We start from the raw sequence: 16,443 nt of genomic DNA, 5'->3' as shown, positions 1-16,443 counted from the left end.
GCACCATCAGAAACACTTTATTTGGCAGCTTCAACCCAACATGTAGGGAAGAGAACCCCGCCCTCCCCCACCAGTCTCCTCAGAAACCCCACCTTCCTAGCCCAGGACAGTTAACAGCAGCACCTTGCTGCACGAAAGGCAGCAGCCATGGCCTTGGCACGTCTTCTGACTCCACTTCCACGGAAGGGCAGAGCAGCACCGCCCAGACCCCACCACTGGCTCGGAGCCCAGGTCAACAGCAGCAGTCACGTCTGACATCACACTCGAGAGTCCAACACTCACGGTCCTAGCCCCAAGCTTTGCAAGGTGACCCTGTCTCGGCCACCACTGGGCAACACTCCCGGGCCCCTCTCGCTCCACTGCGGGGAGGTCTGCCACGATGAGTGGAATCCTCACGTCTCCGGCAGGCGCAGGAGGGTTCCAGAAGTGGTGGAGACACTGCGCAAGAGAAAGACATGGTGGGATCCAGATGCGCAGGCCCAAGGTCTGGGGAGAACTCAGACCTTGGCCAGGGATGTTCCTGGGTTCCAGGGGAGAGAAGAGCTGGGCTTCCCTAGTGAGGAAAGCAACAGTGGGGAGGAAACCCAACTACACTTTGGGTCATTGCTCTGCCAACTGCTAGAAGCTGGAGGCAAGACTCACCAGTCCACCAGCTGGGCCCCAATGAGGTCATGCACGTGGTAGGCGAGGCCCAGTTTCACCGAGGCAGGCACCCGCCGGCCCAGGAGCTCTGAAAGGAGTAGCTCCCGGTACTTGGCCTTCCGAACCATGCCAAGGACAGCCTGGCGCCCTGGAGGAGAGATGGCACAGGAGTGCGGAGTAAGGCCTACAGGCCAGAGAAGCGACTGAAAGGTGTTTTTGAGGGGATGAGGGCTGGAGTTGTAGACAGGATACCTTTAACAAAATACTTAATGAATCTCCCAGCTCCAGGAACAGCCAGCCACCAACTCCCAGCATCTCGGACGGTGAAGATTCCAGCGTTCACCAGCTGCCTAAGCAGGTGGGAAGCCAGGAAAGATGAGGCCTTGGCTCTGAGAATCCTCTCTCCTCCCCGTCTGCTTATGTTTGGACTCTGTCTCCAGAAACACAAGCAACCCAGCAAAGGGACTGGATAACAGATACCCCACCCCACCCAGCAGTTCTCCGATCCCATTCACCTGCCCAACTGCCCTTCCCCCACTCTTTACCCGCTGCTAGTTCCCCAAAACTGCTCTCAGAAGCCTTCCCTGACCACAAGCCCTGACACCCTCAGTCCCACCAGAAATAAGGGTCTTTTTTTCTGTGCTCCTGCCACTGACTACGCATACTTCACCACAGCTCCTCCCACATCTACTGAGAAATTCAGAAAACGCCTTCACATGCACCGTGGGTTACGAAACAGGGAGCCCGAGCCAGGGACATTGATATCAGCCCTGCACTGATAATTTCATCTCACCCACGCCTGGTTGTTGTTCCTTTGAAAGTGAGTGCTTTAGCTCCTACCACTCCTGTTCTTAGTATCAGCAAGATTCACATCAGGCATTTGTGGTCCCTGCAGGCCTCTAGATGCGTCTGATTAGCCACCCAGATGGCCTGAATTTTAATCCAGGGCTCTTTCCAAGGCCCCAGGTAAGACAGGTGTCTTACCTGGGGGGAATAATACAAATTTAGATCATTTTACTAAAATTTAAAAAAAAAAGTAAACCTTTTGGGCAGGTTCAGCAAAAGGAAAAGGACAAGGCTGGATGGGAGGGAGGCAGGGAGGTGCCAGATGCCTGATTTGATTGGTTCCCCAAGTCCCCAAGTCTCACGTGATCTCTGTGTCTGTGAAGCCAAAGGTCTGCGTCATTTGGTCCTGCTGGAAGCTAAGGTCCCTACAGGCTGGAAGCACCGAAGCCAGAAACTTCTGCACAGCCCCAGCATATGATCGGCCACTGCAGGCCTTGAGGACCTGGAACCAGAGATGAGAGATTGGTGTGGCCCTCCCCCACTCCCCAGTGGCCTCTTTTCCAGGACATTTACCTGCAGGTGGGAGGCAGATTCCCTTCTGCTGAGTTCCTTCCAGCTTCCATACCTTTCCTCCCCCTCCTCCCTCTTATTACTATTTAGCAGAGCCCTGTCCTGTGCCCTCTGTGAGCTATGGAGTAGGAGAACGGCCTCTTTTCTTTTTACTTCCTTTCCCCAGTCTCCTGCCCGCCCACCCCACGCCCCATGACACACACAGTTGCACGCACCCTGGTCCTATAGTCCTCGGTGAGAATGATCCCATGGGCATCCAGGTCGAAGCCTAGCTGGACGACTCTGATCTCCCCCTGTTCCTGAAGTTCCTTCTGTCTCCAGAAAGATGGGAATGGAAGGAAAAGTGTCAGGGTGAGATGCTCCCCTAGACTCTGCGCACCTGGCCCACACTGGGGAGTTTTTCTCTAAGTAAAGGAAAAGCTGTGGGGAGCGAATCAGGAGAATCACCAGAGTCTTTCCCAACTGGTCACCCACCCACCTCATCTGTAGTGTCGAACTATCAGTAAGCATTTTCTAAGACTACTCATTTGCCTGACACTAAAGGTAAAACAGTGATTAAGACACAAGCCCTGGCCTTAAGGAATTAACAGTCCAGACTTGGGGTAGAGGAAAGTGGAGAGGAATACAAGATAAAAGGTTTAAAACAAATAAAAATCAACTAGGAATACAGCAAGAACCAACCTACCTGCTGAAAATTAATTAAAATGCTGGATAAAATATTATTTTTTAAATTGTTAAGCATCAAAGAGCTCACAAAATAATAAGTGAACAAAAGAATTCATAGAAGTAATTGGAATGTGGAAGACATGTGATGATTTAGGCAACTCTGTCCAGCACAGTCTGAAATAACTGGACACACAAGGAAACAAATTCAAAAGAAACAGACAACAGAAACAGACCCCAAAAGACATGTTATCAAGAAATTATCAAAAACAGACTATTAAAGCTCTGGCTGGGTAGCTTAGTTGATTAGGGCATTGTCCTGATATGCCAGGGTTGCGAGTTCAATCTCCAGTGAGGGCACATACAAGAAGCAACCAGTGAATGCATAAGTAACTGGAGCAACAAACACGTTTTCTTGCTTTCTCTCTCTCTTTCTCATCAATAAATAAAAAAATATATATTTTTTAAAAGCCCCTATGTTCATAATGCTGAAATAAATAAAAGCCAAGATAGAGTTTTTCAGCAGGAAATTATAAAAATTGACATGACAGCCCTGGCTGGTGTGGTTCAGTGGACTGAGTGCTGGCCTACAAACCAAAGGGTCCCAGGTTCCATTCCCAGTCAGGGTACATGGGTGGGTTGCAGGCCAGGTCCCCAGTGGGGGGCATATAAGAGGCAACCACATATTAATGTTTCTCTCCCTCTCTTTCTCCCTCCCTTTCCCTCTAAAATAAATAAAATCTTCTTTTTAAATTACCTAAAAAATCAACATAATATATTTTAATAGAAATTTAATAGAAATTCCACATAGAAATTCTAGAACTGGAAAGTGCAATTAAGGACTCAATGGATGGGTTTAATGAATTAAGACACAGCTAAATAAAAAGCTACTAATCTGCAAGACAGATCAAAACAATTAACCACACTATAGTAAAGACAGTCAGAAGACAGAAAATGCAGACAAGAGACTAAGAGACTTAAAGGACACAGAGAGAAGGTACAATGTATAACACACCCACAACCAGGACAGTGCATTAATCCAATTCCATTAACTCATAGAACAACAGACAAAATAAGCAGTGAGGAGCCAGAAGACTTCAACAGTAACACATTACTAAGAAATTAATAACTGAATATACCTATTCTTCTCAAATATACGTACAATATTTAACAAAACTGACCACAAAAGGCAAAGCAAGTCTCAGTAAGTTTCAAAGGACTGAAATCATATGTTCTCTGGCCACAATATCATTTATGCCAGAAATCAGTAACAACAAAGTAATAAGAAAATGTTTAGACATTAAGACACATTACTAACCAACCCAATGAATAAAAGAAAACAAATCATGAACCAAATTAGAAGACATTTTAAAATGAATCATAATGAAAATATATAACAAAATTTGGGGAGACAGATAAATCTCAATATTTAGTGGAAAACTACAGCTGCCCTGCATTTATCTATTAGAAGAGAGAACAGCCCTGGCTGGGTGGGTGAACTGGTTGGAGCAACGTCCCTTACATCAAAAGGTTGAGGGTTCGACTCTCAGTCAGGGCACACACCTAGATTGTGGATTCAATCCCCAGTCGGGGTATGTACAGGAGGCAACTGCTTAATATTTCTTTCTCACATGGATGTTTCTCTGGATTTCCTTCTCGCTCTTTCTCCACCCCCCTCCCTTCCTTTCTCTAGAATAAAATAAAAAAAATCCTCGGGTAAGAATTGAGAGAGAGAGAGAGAGAGAGAGAGAGAGAGAGAGAGGGAGAGAGGGAGGGAAATAGCCATGGCTGGTGTGGTCAGTTGGTTAGAGCGTCATCCCGTAACTGAAGGGTTGCAGGTTCGATTCCCAGTCAGGGCATGTACCTGGGTTGTAGGTTTGATCCCTGGTCAGGGTGCATAAGATCCCTGGTCAAGGTACATACAGGAGGCAACCAATCAATGTTTCTCTCTCTCTCTCTGTCCCTTTCTCTCTAAAAGCAATGAAAAAATGCCCTCGGGTGAAGATAAGAGAGAGAGAAAGGATAAAAATTCATGAAAACAGAAAGTAAAATAAACCCAACAGTAGAGGGGAAACAGATTAATGAAACAGAAAACATGCAAACAAGAGAGCAATAAAGCTATTAACATTGAGAGACTAGAAGATGGCGGCTTTACTGTAGGCAGCGTTTTTCTCGGCTTCTGTGAAGAGGGGGGAAACTCGCGGATCGGTGGAGAGGCAGAGCAAGTGGGCTGGGTTGCCGAATCACTTTTGAAAGCAGGACATCAGAAATTATTGCACTCACTGGAAAAACAGACGGTAAGAAGAGGGTACAGGACAAAAGGGGCCCAAGGATCAGCGCGGGGTCTGGGGTGCGCAGACCCCAGGCCCGCCCGGTGCTCCGGGCTCTTCCCCAGGGATCCCGGGAGAGGGAAGTTGCTGCCCCCTCCCTCCCCCGAATACGGGGGTGAGCAACTCCAGGAGAGAACGGGTTGCTAGAAGGAACAGATTGGCCAGTTGGACTGAGAAAAAATCGCCCAGGGAATATGAAATCCCGCCCAGAGACCGAGAAGTGAGAGCCTCTAGCCAACAGGACCAGGGGCATCTCTACCCCAGCGAAGTGCAGATCAGTGGAGAGCACAAGCCGGCAGTGCTCGGCTCGCGCCCCATAGGGAGGCAGGAATCGCGCGCTGCGATCCCAGAAGGGACAAGGGGCTGGGGGCGTTCCTTCAGTGGTGGCTCAGAGATTTCCAGCCAGCCCGACTGGGGGAGTCGGGAAAGGCGCCAACACCCGGTCAGAGTGCGGTTCGGCGGGGAACACGGAGCTGGAAACGGCTGGGCTCCCGCACCTTCATCGGGAAGACTGACTCTCTCGCACCAGTGTTTTCGGGAGCGCCCCGGTACCTGACAGACTTGCTGAGTTCTGGTTGTGAGAGAGAGAAGCATTTCAAAGGCCCCTCAGCCAGCTGAAGCTAGCAAGATCAGAAAAACTGGTCTGGCCAGTTAGAAACCAACAAGAGGTTTTTTGTTTGTTTGTTTGTTTGTTTGTTTTTTGTTTGGTTTGGTTTTTATTGGTTTCTCTGGCTGTTGTTGGTTGACTGATTTTATCTTGTGTTTTATGTGACTTTTTTTTCAATTCTCATTATTTTTATCTCGCAAACCCTTATGTTTCTCTTCCATTCAACCTAATATTATTCTTTCCACTCCAAATTTATCTCTCCTGTACCACATCTTCTGCTTTTCTTTCCTTTTGTTTTAATCTTGCAAGTTACTGTAAATTTGTATTATCTTTTTCTCCCTTTTACGACATTTTTTATTTTAATAATATTTTGGTATTCTTTTTCTTTCTGTATAATCTTCCTTGCTTGGCTGGTTATACTGTCATTTGATAGGTTCCCCCTGGTATCTCAGTCACAAGGTGTTGATAAGTTACTATCCTTCATCTGCGTTCCATTAATACACTTCTCAAGGTTCTATACTCTTTATTCTTGTTATCTAGACCTCATCGATTCTGCCACAAGACTGTCACTTTACTATTACTGCTAGCAAGACCTAGTCTATACAATTGTAAATGCTTCTCAATACCCCTACCTGATCTCAACCCACTTTGCAATTTTCTGAACTATACTATTGTGGGGGGTTGTCTCTATTCTTTTACTCACTACTCCTATATACTAATCTTTAGTCCAACCCTACCTTAGAAGCTGACCTCCCACAGCCTCACAGCTTTCTAGATCCAACTAACAATCCTCTCATCCCCAATAAGAGTCTTACCTTCTTTCCATCCTTTCTAAAAAGGTGGATAGTGGGGGTGGAGGATCACGGCTACACTATAAGGAGCCAAAGGATAACCCATCTCTTCTCTACTGGCTGCTAAAGTAAATATCATAGTATACTATCTTGCTGTTTTAAACCATTTTGCCTTACTCCTCCAACTGATCCCAAAAAAAGAGTAGGGGGAAGCTGTGACCACCAGGATACACGAAGGAGATTGCACCACTGAAACACACAAAAATTCTACCACAGAAGTTCACACCATAAATACAGGGAATCAGAACAGTTCAAATTAACAAGCAAGAAGAACAAAGAAGAAACCCACGAACAATGAGAAAACAAAGAAACAACCCCCAACTGAAGGGAAACGAGGAAGCCTCAGGAAAAATGCTAAATGAAATAGAGGCAACCCAACTATCAGATAGTGAGTTCAAAACAATGATTACCAGGAAGTTCAATGAACTCACAATGAGCTTTCAGAAATTAGAGGGAAACTACATCAATCTCACTGCAAACTATATAAACATGAAAAAGGAAATAGAAACTCTCAGCAAAGGTCAAGAGGAAATGAAGAATACAATTTCTGAACTGAAGAACACAGTAGAAGGAATGAAAAGCAGGATCGATGAAGCAGAAGACCGGATTAGCGAGCTGGAGGACAAAGTAGAAAACAGCATCCAGAAAGAGCAAGAAAAGGAAAAGAGGCTCAGAAAGAATGAGGAGGGATTAAGAGAAATGCAAGACAATATGAAACGTAATAATATCCGTATAATAGGGATACCAGAAGGTGAAGAAGAAGAGCAAGGGATCGAAAACCTGGTTGAACAAGTAATGAAGGAGAACTTCCCTAATTTGACGAGAGAAAAAGTCACACAAATCCAGAAAACACAGAGAGTCCCAATCAAGAGGAACCCAAAGAGACCCACCCCAAGGCACATCATAATTAAAATGACAAAATTTCAAGACAAAGAGAGAATCTTAAAGGCAGCAAGGGAGAAGAAGGAAATAACATACAAGGGAGCCCCAATTAGGCTAACAGCTGACTTCTCAATGGAAACACTTCAAGCCAGAAGAGAATGGCAAGAAATACTTCAGGTAATGAGAACCAGAGGTCTGCAACCAAGGCTACTATATCCAGCAAGGCTCTCAATCAAGATTGAAGGCCAAATAAGAAGCTTCCCAGACAAAAGAAGTCTAAAAGAATACACCTCGACCAAACCAGCTCTGCAAGAGATTCTGAAAAGGACTGCTTTAAGGAGGAGAGAAGAGAGAGAGAGAGAGAGAGAGACAGAGAGAGAGAGAGAGAGAGAGAGAGAGAGAGAGAGAGAGGGAACACACATACATAAAAGACAATGAATAAGTACCTATCAATAATAACCTTAAACGTAAATGGATTAAATGCTCCAATCAAAAGACATAGAATAGCTGATTGGATAAGAAAAAAATGACCCACATATCTGCTGTCTACAAGAGACCCACCTCAGGATAAAAAGACCTACACAGGCTGAAAGTGAAGGGCTGGAAAACAAATCTTCCAAGCAAATGGACAGGGAAAAAAAAGCTGGGGTAGCAATACTCATATCAGACAAAATAGACTTCCAAAAAAAGGTCCATAAAGAGAGACCCAGAAGGTCACTTCATAATACTCAAGGGAAGAATCCATCAAGAAGACATAAATATTGTAAATATATATGCACCCAACATAGGAGCACCCAAATACATAAAGAAAATCGTAGAGGACTTCAAGAAAGATATGGACAGCAACACAATTATAGTGGGAGATTTTAACACCCCCACTATCAAAAATGGACAGATCTTCTAAACAAAATATCAACAAAGATATTGTGGCATTGAACAATACCCTTGATGAAATGGGCTTTACTGATATATACCGAGCCCTCCATCCAAAAGAAGCTAAATATACATTCTTTTCAAATGTACATGGAACATTCTCAAAGATAGACCACATGATAGGACACAAAACAAGCCTCAAGAATTTCAAGAAAATTGAAATCATACCAAGCATTTTCTCAGACCACAAGGGACTGAAGCTAGAAACCAACCCGAAGGAAAAAAAAACAAAAACACTCAAAATCATGGAGATTAAATAGCATGCTATTAAACAATGAATGGGTCAAGAATGATATTAGGGAAGAAATCAAAAGGTTTCTGGAAACTAATGAAAACGAACTCACTACAACCCAAAACTTATGGGACACAGCCAAGGCAGTCCTGAGAGGGAAGTTCATAGTGATACAGGCCCACCTAAAAAGGTTAGAAACATTCCAAACAAACAACCTAACCCTACGTCTACAAGAACTCGAGGAACAACAACAAAGGCAGCCCAGAGCAAGCAGAAGGAAGGAAATAACCAAGATCAGAGCAGAATTAAATGACATAGAGACTAAAAGCACAATTCTAAGGATCAATGAATCCAAGAGCTAGTTCTTTGAAAAGATAAACAAAATAGACAAGCCTTTAAGCAGACTCATCAAGAAAAAAAGAGAGAAGATCCAAATAAACACAATCAGAAATGAAAGAGGAGAGATTACAACAGATACCATAGAAATACAAAGGATTGTAAGAAATTACTACGAAGAACTGTATGCCAAAAAAATTTGAAAACCTAGATGAAATGGACAACTTTCTAGAAAAATATAATCTTCCAAAACTCAATGAAAAAAGAAGCAGAAAGTCTGAACAGACCAATAACAACAAAAGAAATTGAAGCAGTAATCAAAAAAACTCCCAACACATAAAAGCCCGGGACCAGATGGTTTCACAGGAGAATTCTACAAAGCATTTAAGGAAGAGCTAACCCCTATCCTTCACAGATTATTCCAAAAAATCCAAAAAGATGGGAATCTCCCAAACTCTTTTTATGAGGCCAACATCATCCTAATTCCAAAACCAAATAAAGACACAACAAAGAAAGAAAACTTCAGGCCAATATCACTGATGAACATTGATGCTAAAATCCTCAACAAAATACTGGCAAACCGCATCCAACAATACATTAAAAAGATTATACACCATGACCAAGTGGGATTCATTCCAGGGATGCAAGGATGGTTCAATATTCGCAAGTCAGTAAATGTAATACATCACATAAACAAAAGCAAAGACAAAAAACCACATGATCATATCAATTGATGCAGAAAAAGCATTTGATAAGGTACAGCACCCATTCATGATAAAAACACTTGGCAAAGTGGGAATAGAGGGAGCATTCCTCAACATAATAAAGGCCATATATGAGAGACCTTCAGCCAACATCATTCTCAATGGGCAAAAATTAAAACCTTTTCCATTAAGATCAGGAACAAGACAAGGCTGTCCACTTTCACCACTTCTATTCAATATAGTACTGGAAGTTTTAGCCACAGCAATCAGACAAGAAAAAGAAATAAAAAGGCATCCAAATCGGAAAGGAGGAAACAAAACTATCACTGTTTGCAGACGACATGATAGTATACATAGAAAAATCCTATTGACTCTACCAAAAAACTGCTTGACCTAATAAATGAATTTGGCAAAACAGCGGGATACAAAGTCAATATCCAGAAATCAAAGGCATTTCTGTACACCAACAATGAAACAGCAGAAGCAGAGATCAAGGAAAAAAATCCCATTTGAAATAGCAAAAAGAAAAAATAAAATATCTAGGAATAAACCTAACCAAAGAGGTAAAAGACCTGTATTCAGAAAACTACACAACACTGAAGAAAGAAATCAAGGAAGACACAAACAAATGGAAACATATACCGTGTTCATGGATTGGAAGAATTAATATCATCAAAATGTCCATACTACCCAAAGCAATTTACACATTCAATGCAATTCCTATTAAAGTACCAATGGCATATTTCACAGACATAGAACAAACACTTCAAAAATTTATGTGGAATTATAAATGACCCCGAATAGCTGCTGCAATATTGAGAAAGAAGAGTAAAGTAGGAGGGATCACAATACCCGACACTAAACTATATTACAAGGCTACTGTAATCAAAACAGCCTGGTACTGGCATAAAAACAGGCACATAGACCAATGGAACAGAACAGAGAGCCCAGAAATAAGCCCAAGTCTCTATGGTCAATTAATATTTGACAAAGGAGGCAGCAACATAAAATGGAATAAAAATAGCCTCTTCAACAAATGGTGTTAGGAGAACTGGACAGCCACGTGCAAAAAAATGAAACTTGAGCACCAACTTACACCATATACAAAAATAAATTCAAGGACTTAGTGGATAAAAGACTTAAATATAAAACATGACACCATTAAAGTCCTAGAGGAGAACGTAGGTAGGAAAATCTCAGATATTTCACGAAGAGACTTTTTTAATGATGTGTCCCCTAGAGCAAGGGACATAAAGGAAAGAATAAACAAATGGGACCTCATCAAAATTAAAAGTTTCTGCACAGCTAAAGAAAACAGTATGAAAATTAAAAGAGAACCAACTGTATGGGAAAACATATTTGCGAATGACACCTCAGACAAGGGTCTAATCTCCAAAATATATAGAGAACTTACATGACTGTACTCTAAGAAGACAAGGAATCCAATTAAAAAGTGGGCAAAGGACTTGAACAGACACTTCTCCAAGGAGGACATACAGAATATCCAAAGACACATGAAACGATGTTCAATATCGCTAGCTATCAGAGAGATGCAAATTAAAACCACAATGAGATACCACTTCACACCAGACAGAATGGCCATCATAAACAAAGCAACAAACAACAAGTGTTGGAGAGGTTGTGGAGAAAAAGGGGACCCTAGTGCACTGTTGGTGGGACTGCAGACTGGTACAACCACTATGGAAAGCAATATGGAACTTCCTCAGAAAACTAAAAATGTATCTGCCTTTTGACCCTGCAATTCCACTGCTGGGACTCTATCCTAAGAATACTAAAACACCAATTCAAAAGAACCTATGCATCCCAATGTTCATAGCAGCACAATTTACAATAGCTAGATGCTGGAAGCAACCAAGATGCCCATCAGTAAATGAATGGATCAAAAAACTATGGTACATTTACACGATGGAATTCTATGCAGCAGAAAGAAAGAAGGAGCTCCTACCCTTTGCAACAGCGTGGATGGAGCTGGAAAACATTATGCTAAGCGAAACAAGCCAGGCAGTGAAAGACAAATACAATATGATCTCACCTTTAACAGGAACCTAAATAACAAAACAAAGAAACAAGCAAAATGTAACCAAAGACACTGAAATAGAGGACAGGCTGATGGTGACCGGAGGGGCGAGAAGAGGGAATTTAAGGGGACAGTGGGAAGGGTTCACAGGAACAAACTTAAAGGACACATGGTCATAGACTAAGGGGAGGGTGGTAATGGGAGGGAAGTGGGGAGGGTGGGAGGGGGGACTTGATTGGGAGTAAAAAGGAGAAAACTGTATATGACCAATAATAAAAAAAAAAAAAACATTGAGAGACTATTAATGTTGATAAGTCACTGGTGAGACTGACCAAGAAAAAGGGAGGAGAAATCTATTATTCTACAAACAATAAAAAGAGACTCCAAACTTTATGCCAATGAATTTGAAAGTTTAGGTGAAATCAACAAATTCCTAGAAAAATACAATTTTTCCAAGTGAATGAACAAAATGGATAGGTCTGCAAAATGGAAATCTATGAAAATGAACTAACTACAGCTACAGGTGACAATTTGGAAGAATCTCAAAAATATTCACTTAATGAAATAGATATAGACTTCCGGCCAAGATGGAGGCATAGGTAGACACACTGTGCCTCCTCCCACAACAAAAATAAGGACAACAAAAATTTAGAAAAAAAATAGCAACCAGTACTGACAGGAAATTGAACTGTATGGAAGTCCGACAACCAAGGAATTAAAGCAGACACATTCATCTAGACTGGTAGGAGGAGTGGAGTTAGGCGGCATGGTAGAGAGGGGTCGAGGCAAAAAAAAAAAAGCAGTGGCTGGCAGATCTCAGGTGCCAGAAGCAGCAGCTGGTGGATCCAGAGAGGTGGCAGATTGTGGACAGCATGTAAGGCGGCTGGCGGAATCAGGTGGTCCCACATTCTCGCACAGATAAACCAGGAGAAACTGCGGAGCAAGATGGACTGTGCAACCCAGGGCTCCAGTGCAGGGAAATAAAGCCTCAAAACACCGACTGAAAACACCTGTGGGGATTGAGGTGCAGGGAGAGACTCCCAGCCTCACAGTAGAGTTCATTGGAGAGACCCACAGGGTCCTAGGACATACACAAACCCACCCACATGTGAATCAGCACCAGAAGGGCCCAGTTTGCTTAGGGGAAGCAGTGGAAGTAACTGAAATTCAGCAGAGAGTGGAGCAAGCACCATTGTTCCCTCTCGGACCCTCCCGCACAAACAGCATCACAACACAGCTACTGGGTTGCCCTGCTTGGGCGAACACCTAAGGCTCCACCCCTAACTACGTAACAGGTGCGTCAAGACAAAAAAAAAAAAAATTGGCCCAAACCAAAGAATAGATCCAAGCTCCAGAAAAAATACAACTAAGTGACGAGGAGATCACCAACCTATCAGACGCACAGTTCAAAGCACTGGTGATCAGGATGCTCATAGAATTGGTTGAATTTGGTCACAAATTAGATGAACAAATGAAGGCTACACTAAGTGAAATAAAGGAAAATGTACAGGGAACCAATAGTGATGGGAAGGAAACTGGGACTCAGATCAATGGAGTGGACCAGAAGGAAGAAAGAAACAACCAAACAGAAGAGAAGGAAGAAACAAGAATTCAAAAAAATGAGGAGGCTTAGGAACCTCCAGGACACCTTTAAACATTCCAACATCCGAATTATAGGGGTACCAGAAAGAGAAGAGGAAGAGCAACAAGTGGAAAAGTTATTTGAACAAATAATAAAGGAGAACTTCCCTAATCTGGCAAAGGAAATAGACTTCCGGGAAGTCCAGGAAGCTCAAAAAGTCCCAAAGAAGTTGGACCCAAGGAGGAACACACCAAGGCACACCATCATTGCATTACCCAAGATTAAAATGAAGGAGAGAATCCTAGAAGCAGCAAGAGATAAGGAGACAGTTACCTACAAAGGAGTTCCCATCAGACTCTCAGCTGATTTCTCAAAAGAGACCTTGCAGGCAAGAAGGGGCTGGAAAGGACTATTTGAAACATGAAAGGCAAGGGCCTACATCCAAGATTGCTGTATGCAGCAAAGCTTTCATTTAGAATGGAAGAGCAGATAAAGTCCTTCTCAGATAAGGTCAAGTTAAAGGAGTTCATCATCACCAACCCCTTATTATATGAAATGTTAAAGGGACTTATCTCAGAAAAAGAAAATAAAAAGCATGTACAGTAAAATGACAGCAAACTCGCAATTATTAACAACCACACCTAAAACAATGAAAACAAACTAAGCAAACAACTAGAACAGAAACAGACCCAGAGAAATGGAGATCACATGGAGGGTTAGCAACAAAGGAGTGAGAGGAGGAGAGAGGGGGAAAAGGTACAGAGAATAAGTAGCATAGATGGTAGGCAGAAAATAGACAGGGGAGGGTACGAATAGTATAGAAAATGTAGAAGCTAAAGAACTTATGACACATGGACATGAACTAAAGGAGGGGAATGTGGGTGGGAGAGGGTGCGCAGGGTGGAGGGAAGAGGAGAAAATGGGACAACTATAATAGCATAATCAATAAAATACATTAAAAAAGAAATAAGATATAAATAAATACACTCAGTATGATTTTTGTTTATAATGAGTTCAAAAGTGGGTAAAACTGAGTTATGCTGTTCATGGATAAACACATAGGTGGCATAAAGAGAACCGAAGGAACTGTCATACCAGTCAGGACAGCAGTCACCTTCCAGGGACATAAGGCATTTTGAACGGAGAGCGATATATGTCGGATGTTGGCGGTGTTCTACAGTCTAACTTGGGTGGTGGTTAAATGGGTATATGGTCTGTAAACATTCTTTAAATTGTGTGTGTGTACATGTTTACATTTTCTTTTGTGCCAACTTTTAAAGTTTTTAAAAAAATTCAGGCTAACACCAGTTGATTAGATTAAAAATAACAAATACTATATATATGAGAGTGGTTCCACCTGACTTGCTTCCTCATGAGACTGGAGTTGGTCTCCATCTTTCCATTCTTCCCTCTTCTTTCCGACAGGTTGCCGTATTAACCTTCTACCTGCTAAACCCAATGGACAGATTTGGGATATTATTTTTTCTTGACCTCCTCACAGATCACTGCCCTGAATCATGGGTTTAAAAACGCCAAATACCCCACTTTGTTGAAAATCTCTACTTTCACAATAGGCCTCTTCCTGGGTTACCCTAACTCTAGGCATTCCTTCTCAGCCTCTTTCCCAGACTCCTTTTCCTCTGCTTTCCCCTTACATCGGTGGATCTCAAATTTTAAGGCACATTATGAATCACTTGGGGCAGTAGTTCAAAATGTAGATTACCAGGTCCTACCCCAAGAGACCTTAATTCAGTACCCTGAGCATTTTTTAAGAAGCAGCCCAAATAATTCTGATATAGAACCCAGGACATACTCTGAGAAATACTGCCTTAAATATTGGAATATCTCAGCACTGTGGATCTGGCCCTATAATCTTTCACTATAAACCTGAAGTCCTTAACCATGGGCCTCAGAATATCTGTTGCACACCTTCCTCCCAAATTGTGCATGTACATTGTATATACATGGCGTGTATGCATTTTTCGGTAAAGAAAGATACTGCTTTCATTATCTACTGAAGTATGCAAAAAGGTTAAAAATCACCCCTCTACTCACTCTTCCGATCCGATCTCACTCACATCCACAGACTTTGAACCACCTCTCACTTCTCAATAACTTCCAATTCTAAATCATGGGCCCAGAATTCTCTCCAAAGCCCTTCCAAAACCTTCTCTCCAAAACATTTTCTCCAAAAACCTTCACATGCAACTGTCTACTACACATTTGTTTTTGGACGCTCCACAAGCACCTCCAACCCAACTTGCACAAAATTAAGAACATCATTTTTGCCCAACAAATCAATGTGCTTCTCTATTCACTCCACCAGCCAACCTCTCAGTATGTCCACCATAAAATCTTGAGTTATCTTGGATTCCTCCCTCTTGCCACTTCCTACATCCCTCACCCAACCTTCTCCCTTCCTGCTACACTGCCCTAATTTAGGCCTTCACCAGTTCTCAGAGACAGTTTCTTCGAATTGATCCCCCTGCCTCATCTCACTACCTCCAAACCACGCAACACACCGCTCCCTCTCCTGTTTAACATGCTCTAAGATCACTGTCTTCGGTGTAAAGCAGAAACAACACTGATGCTCAAGGCCTATTGTAATTTGACGTCTGCCTGCACTCCCAGCACTGCAGGCTCCCCCAACTTCATGCTCCCACTGCGTCATGCTCCCCACTGCCTGCGCGTCCTTTAACAGAGTCTGTAGCATTCTCCCTGGCACTGCAGTGTCTTGCCCAAAAAGAGCTAGGCTTGCTGAATGGCAGGATGGCTGGCGGAACGAGAGCCTGAGTACTGCTTCGGTCGGTGGCTCCGACGCCCCTCACCAGCTGCCGGTCAGCCGCAGTCCGGTCGGGCACAAGGCTGTACACCTGGCTCCTGAGCGCGATGGGCGGCAGCGCATCTTCGAACAGACCTCGGGGGAACAGCCGCACCAGCTCCGCGACTGCCGCGCGTGCCGATCCTGGGCGGAGAGGCCTGGTCACTGGGACGTGAACTAGAGCGGGGGCACGCTTATGGGGGTGCCGTCCTCCCAGCATCTAGGGTGAGGGGAGGCGAGGCCGCTCGTGCAGACTTCCCGGTTGTCACGGTTACCTGTCTCGCCCCTCAAAGGGTCTCCCTCTGCATGCCCTGGTTCCCGCCGCCTCTTCAGTCCCAAAGTCTCCGGGACCAGGTGCTGCCTCTTCCGGCTCATGACCCGGGATCTTGTGGGGCCGAAGAAGGGGAAGGTGTTGAGGGAAAGACCAGGAAAATACACTTCCGGCGCGGAGCAGTGACGTCTTCCA

At 43.5% G+C, this 16,443-nt stretch overlaps 1 protein-coding gene across 3 annotated transcripts; it reads right to left on the bottom strand.

Annotated features, from left to right (window-relative positions):
• Positions 1-6: 6 nt before the first annotated feature.
• Positions 7-16,411, bottom strand: STK19 (serine/threonine kinase 19). 3 transcript variants are annotated; one of them, XM_045825855.1, is made up of 7 exons: positions 16,253-16,411; positions 15,985-16,121; positions 2,214-2,309; positions 1,791-1,930; positions 895-992; positions 643-790; positions 7-438 (listed from the first exon to the last, which is right to left on the bottom strand). In XM_045825855.1, exons 1-7 carry the CDS (start codon positions 16,350-16,352, stop codon positions 393-395), a joined length of 765 nt encoding a protein of 254 aa, XP_045681811.1. In that variant the 5' UTR covers positions 16,353-16,411; the 3' UTR covers positions 7-392. The 3 variants fall into 3 exon arrangements, with proteins under 3 accessions (XP_045681811.1, XP_045681812.1, XP_045681813.1); XM_045825856.1 differs by having other exon boundaries at positions 643-791; positions 914-992; XM_045825857.1 differs by lacking the exon at positions 15,985-16,121 and adding an exon at positions 14,514-14,605 and having other exon boundaries at positions 16,253-16,408.
• Positions 16,412-16,443: the final 32 nt, after the last annotated feature.

The sequence above is a fragment of the Phyllostomus hastatus genome, unplaced genomic scaffold (genome assembly GCF_019186645.2).
Source record: "Phyllostomus hastatus isolate PE091 unplaced genomic scaffold, TTU_PhHast_1.1 phas_scaffold_60, whole genome shotgun sequence".
Classification (NCBI taxonomy): Eukaryota; Metazoa; Chordata; class Mammalia; order Chiroptera; family Phyllostomidae; genus Phyllostomus; species Phyllostomus hastatus.
Note: the sequence above shows the minus strand (reverse complement) of the source record. Positions and strands in the feature narration are given on the sequence as shown.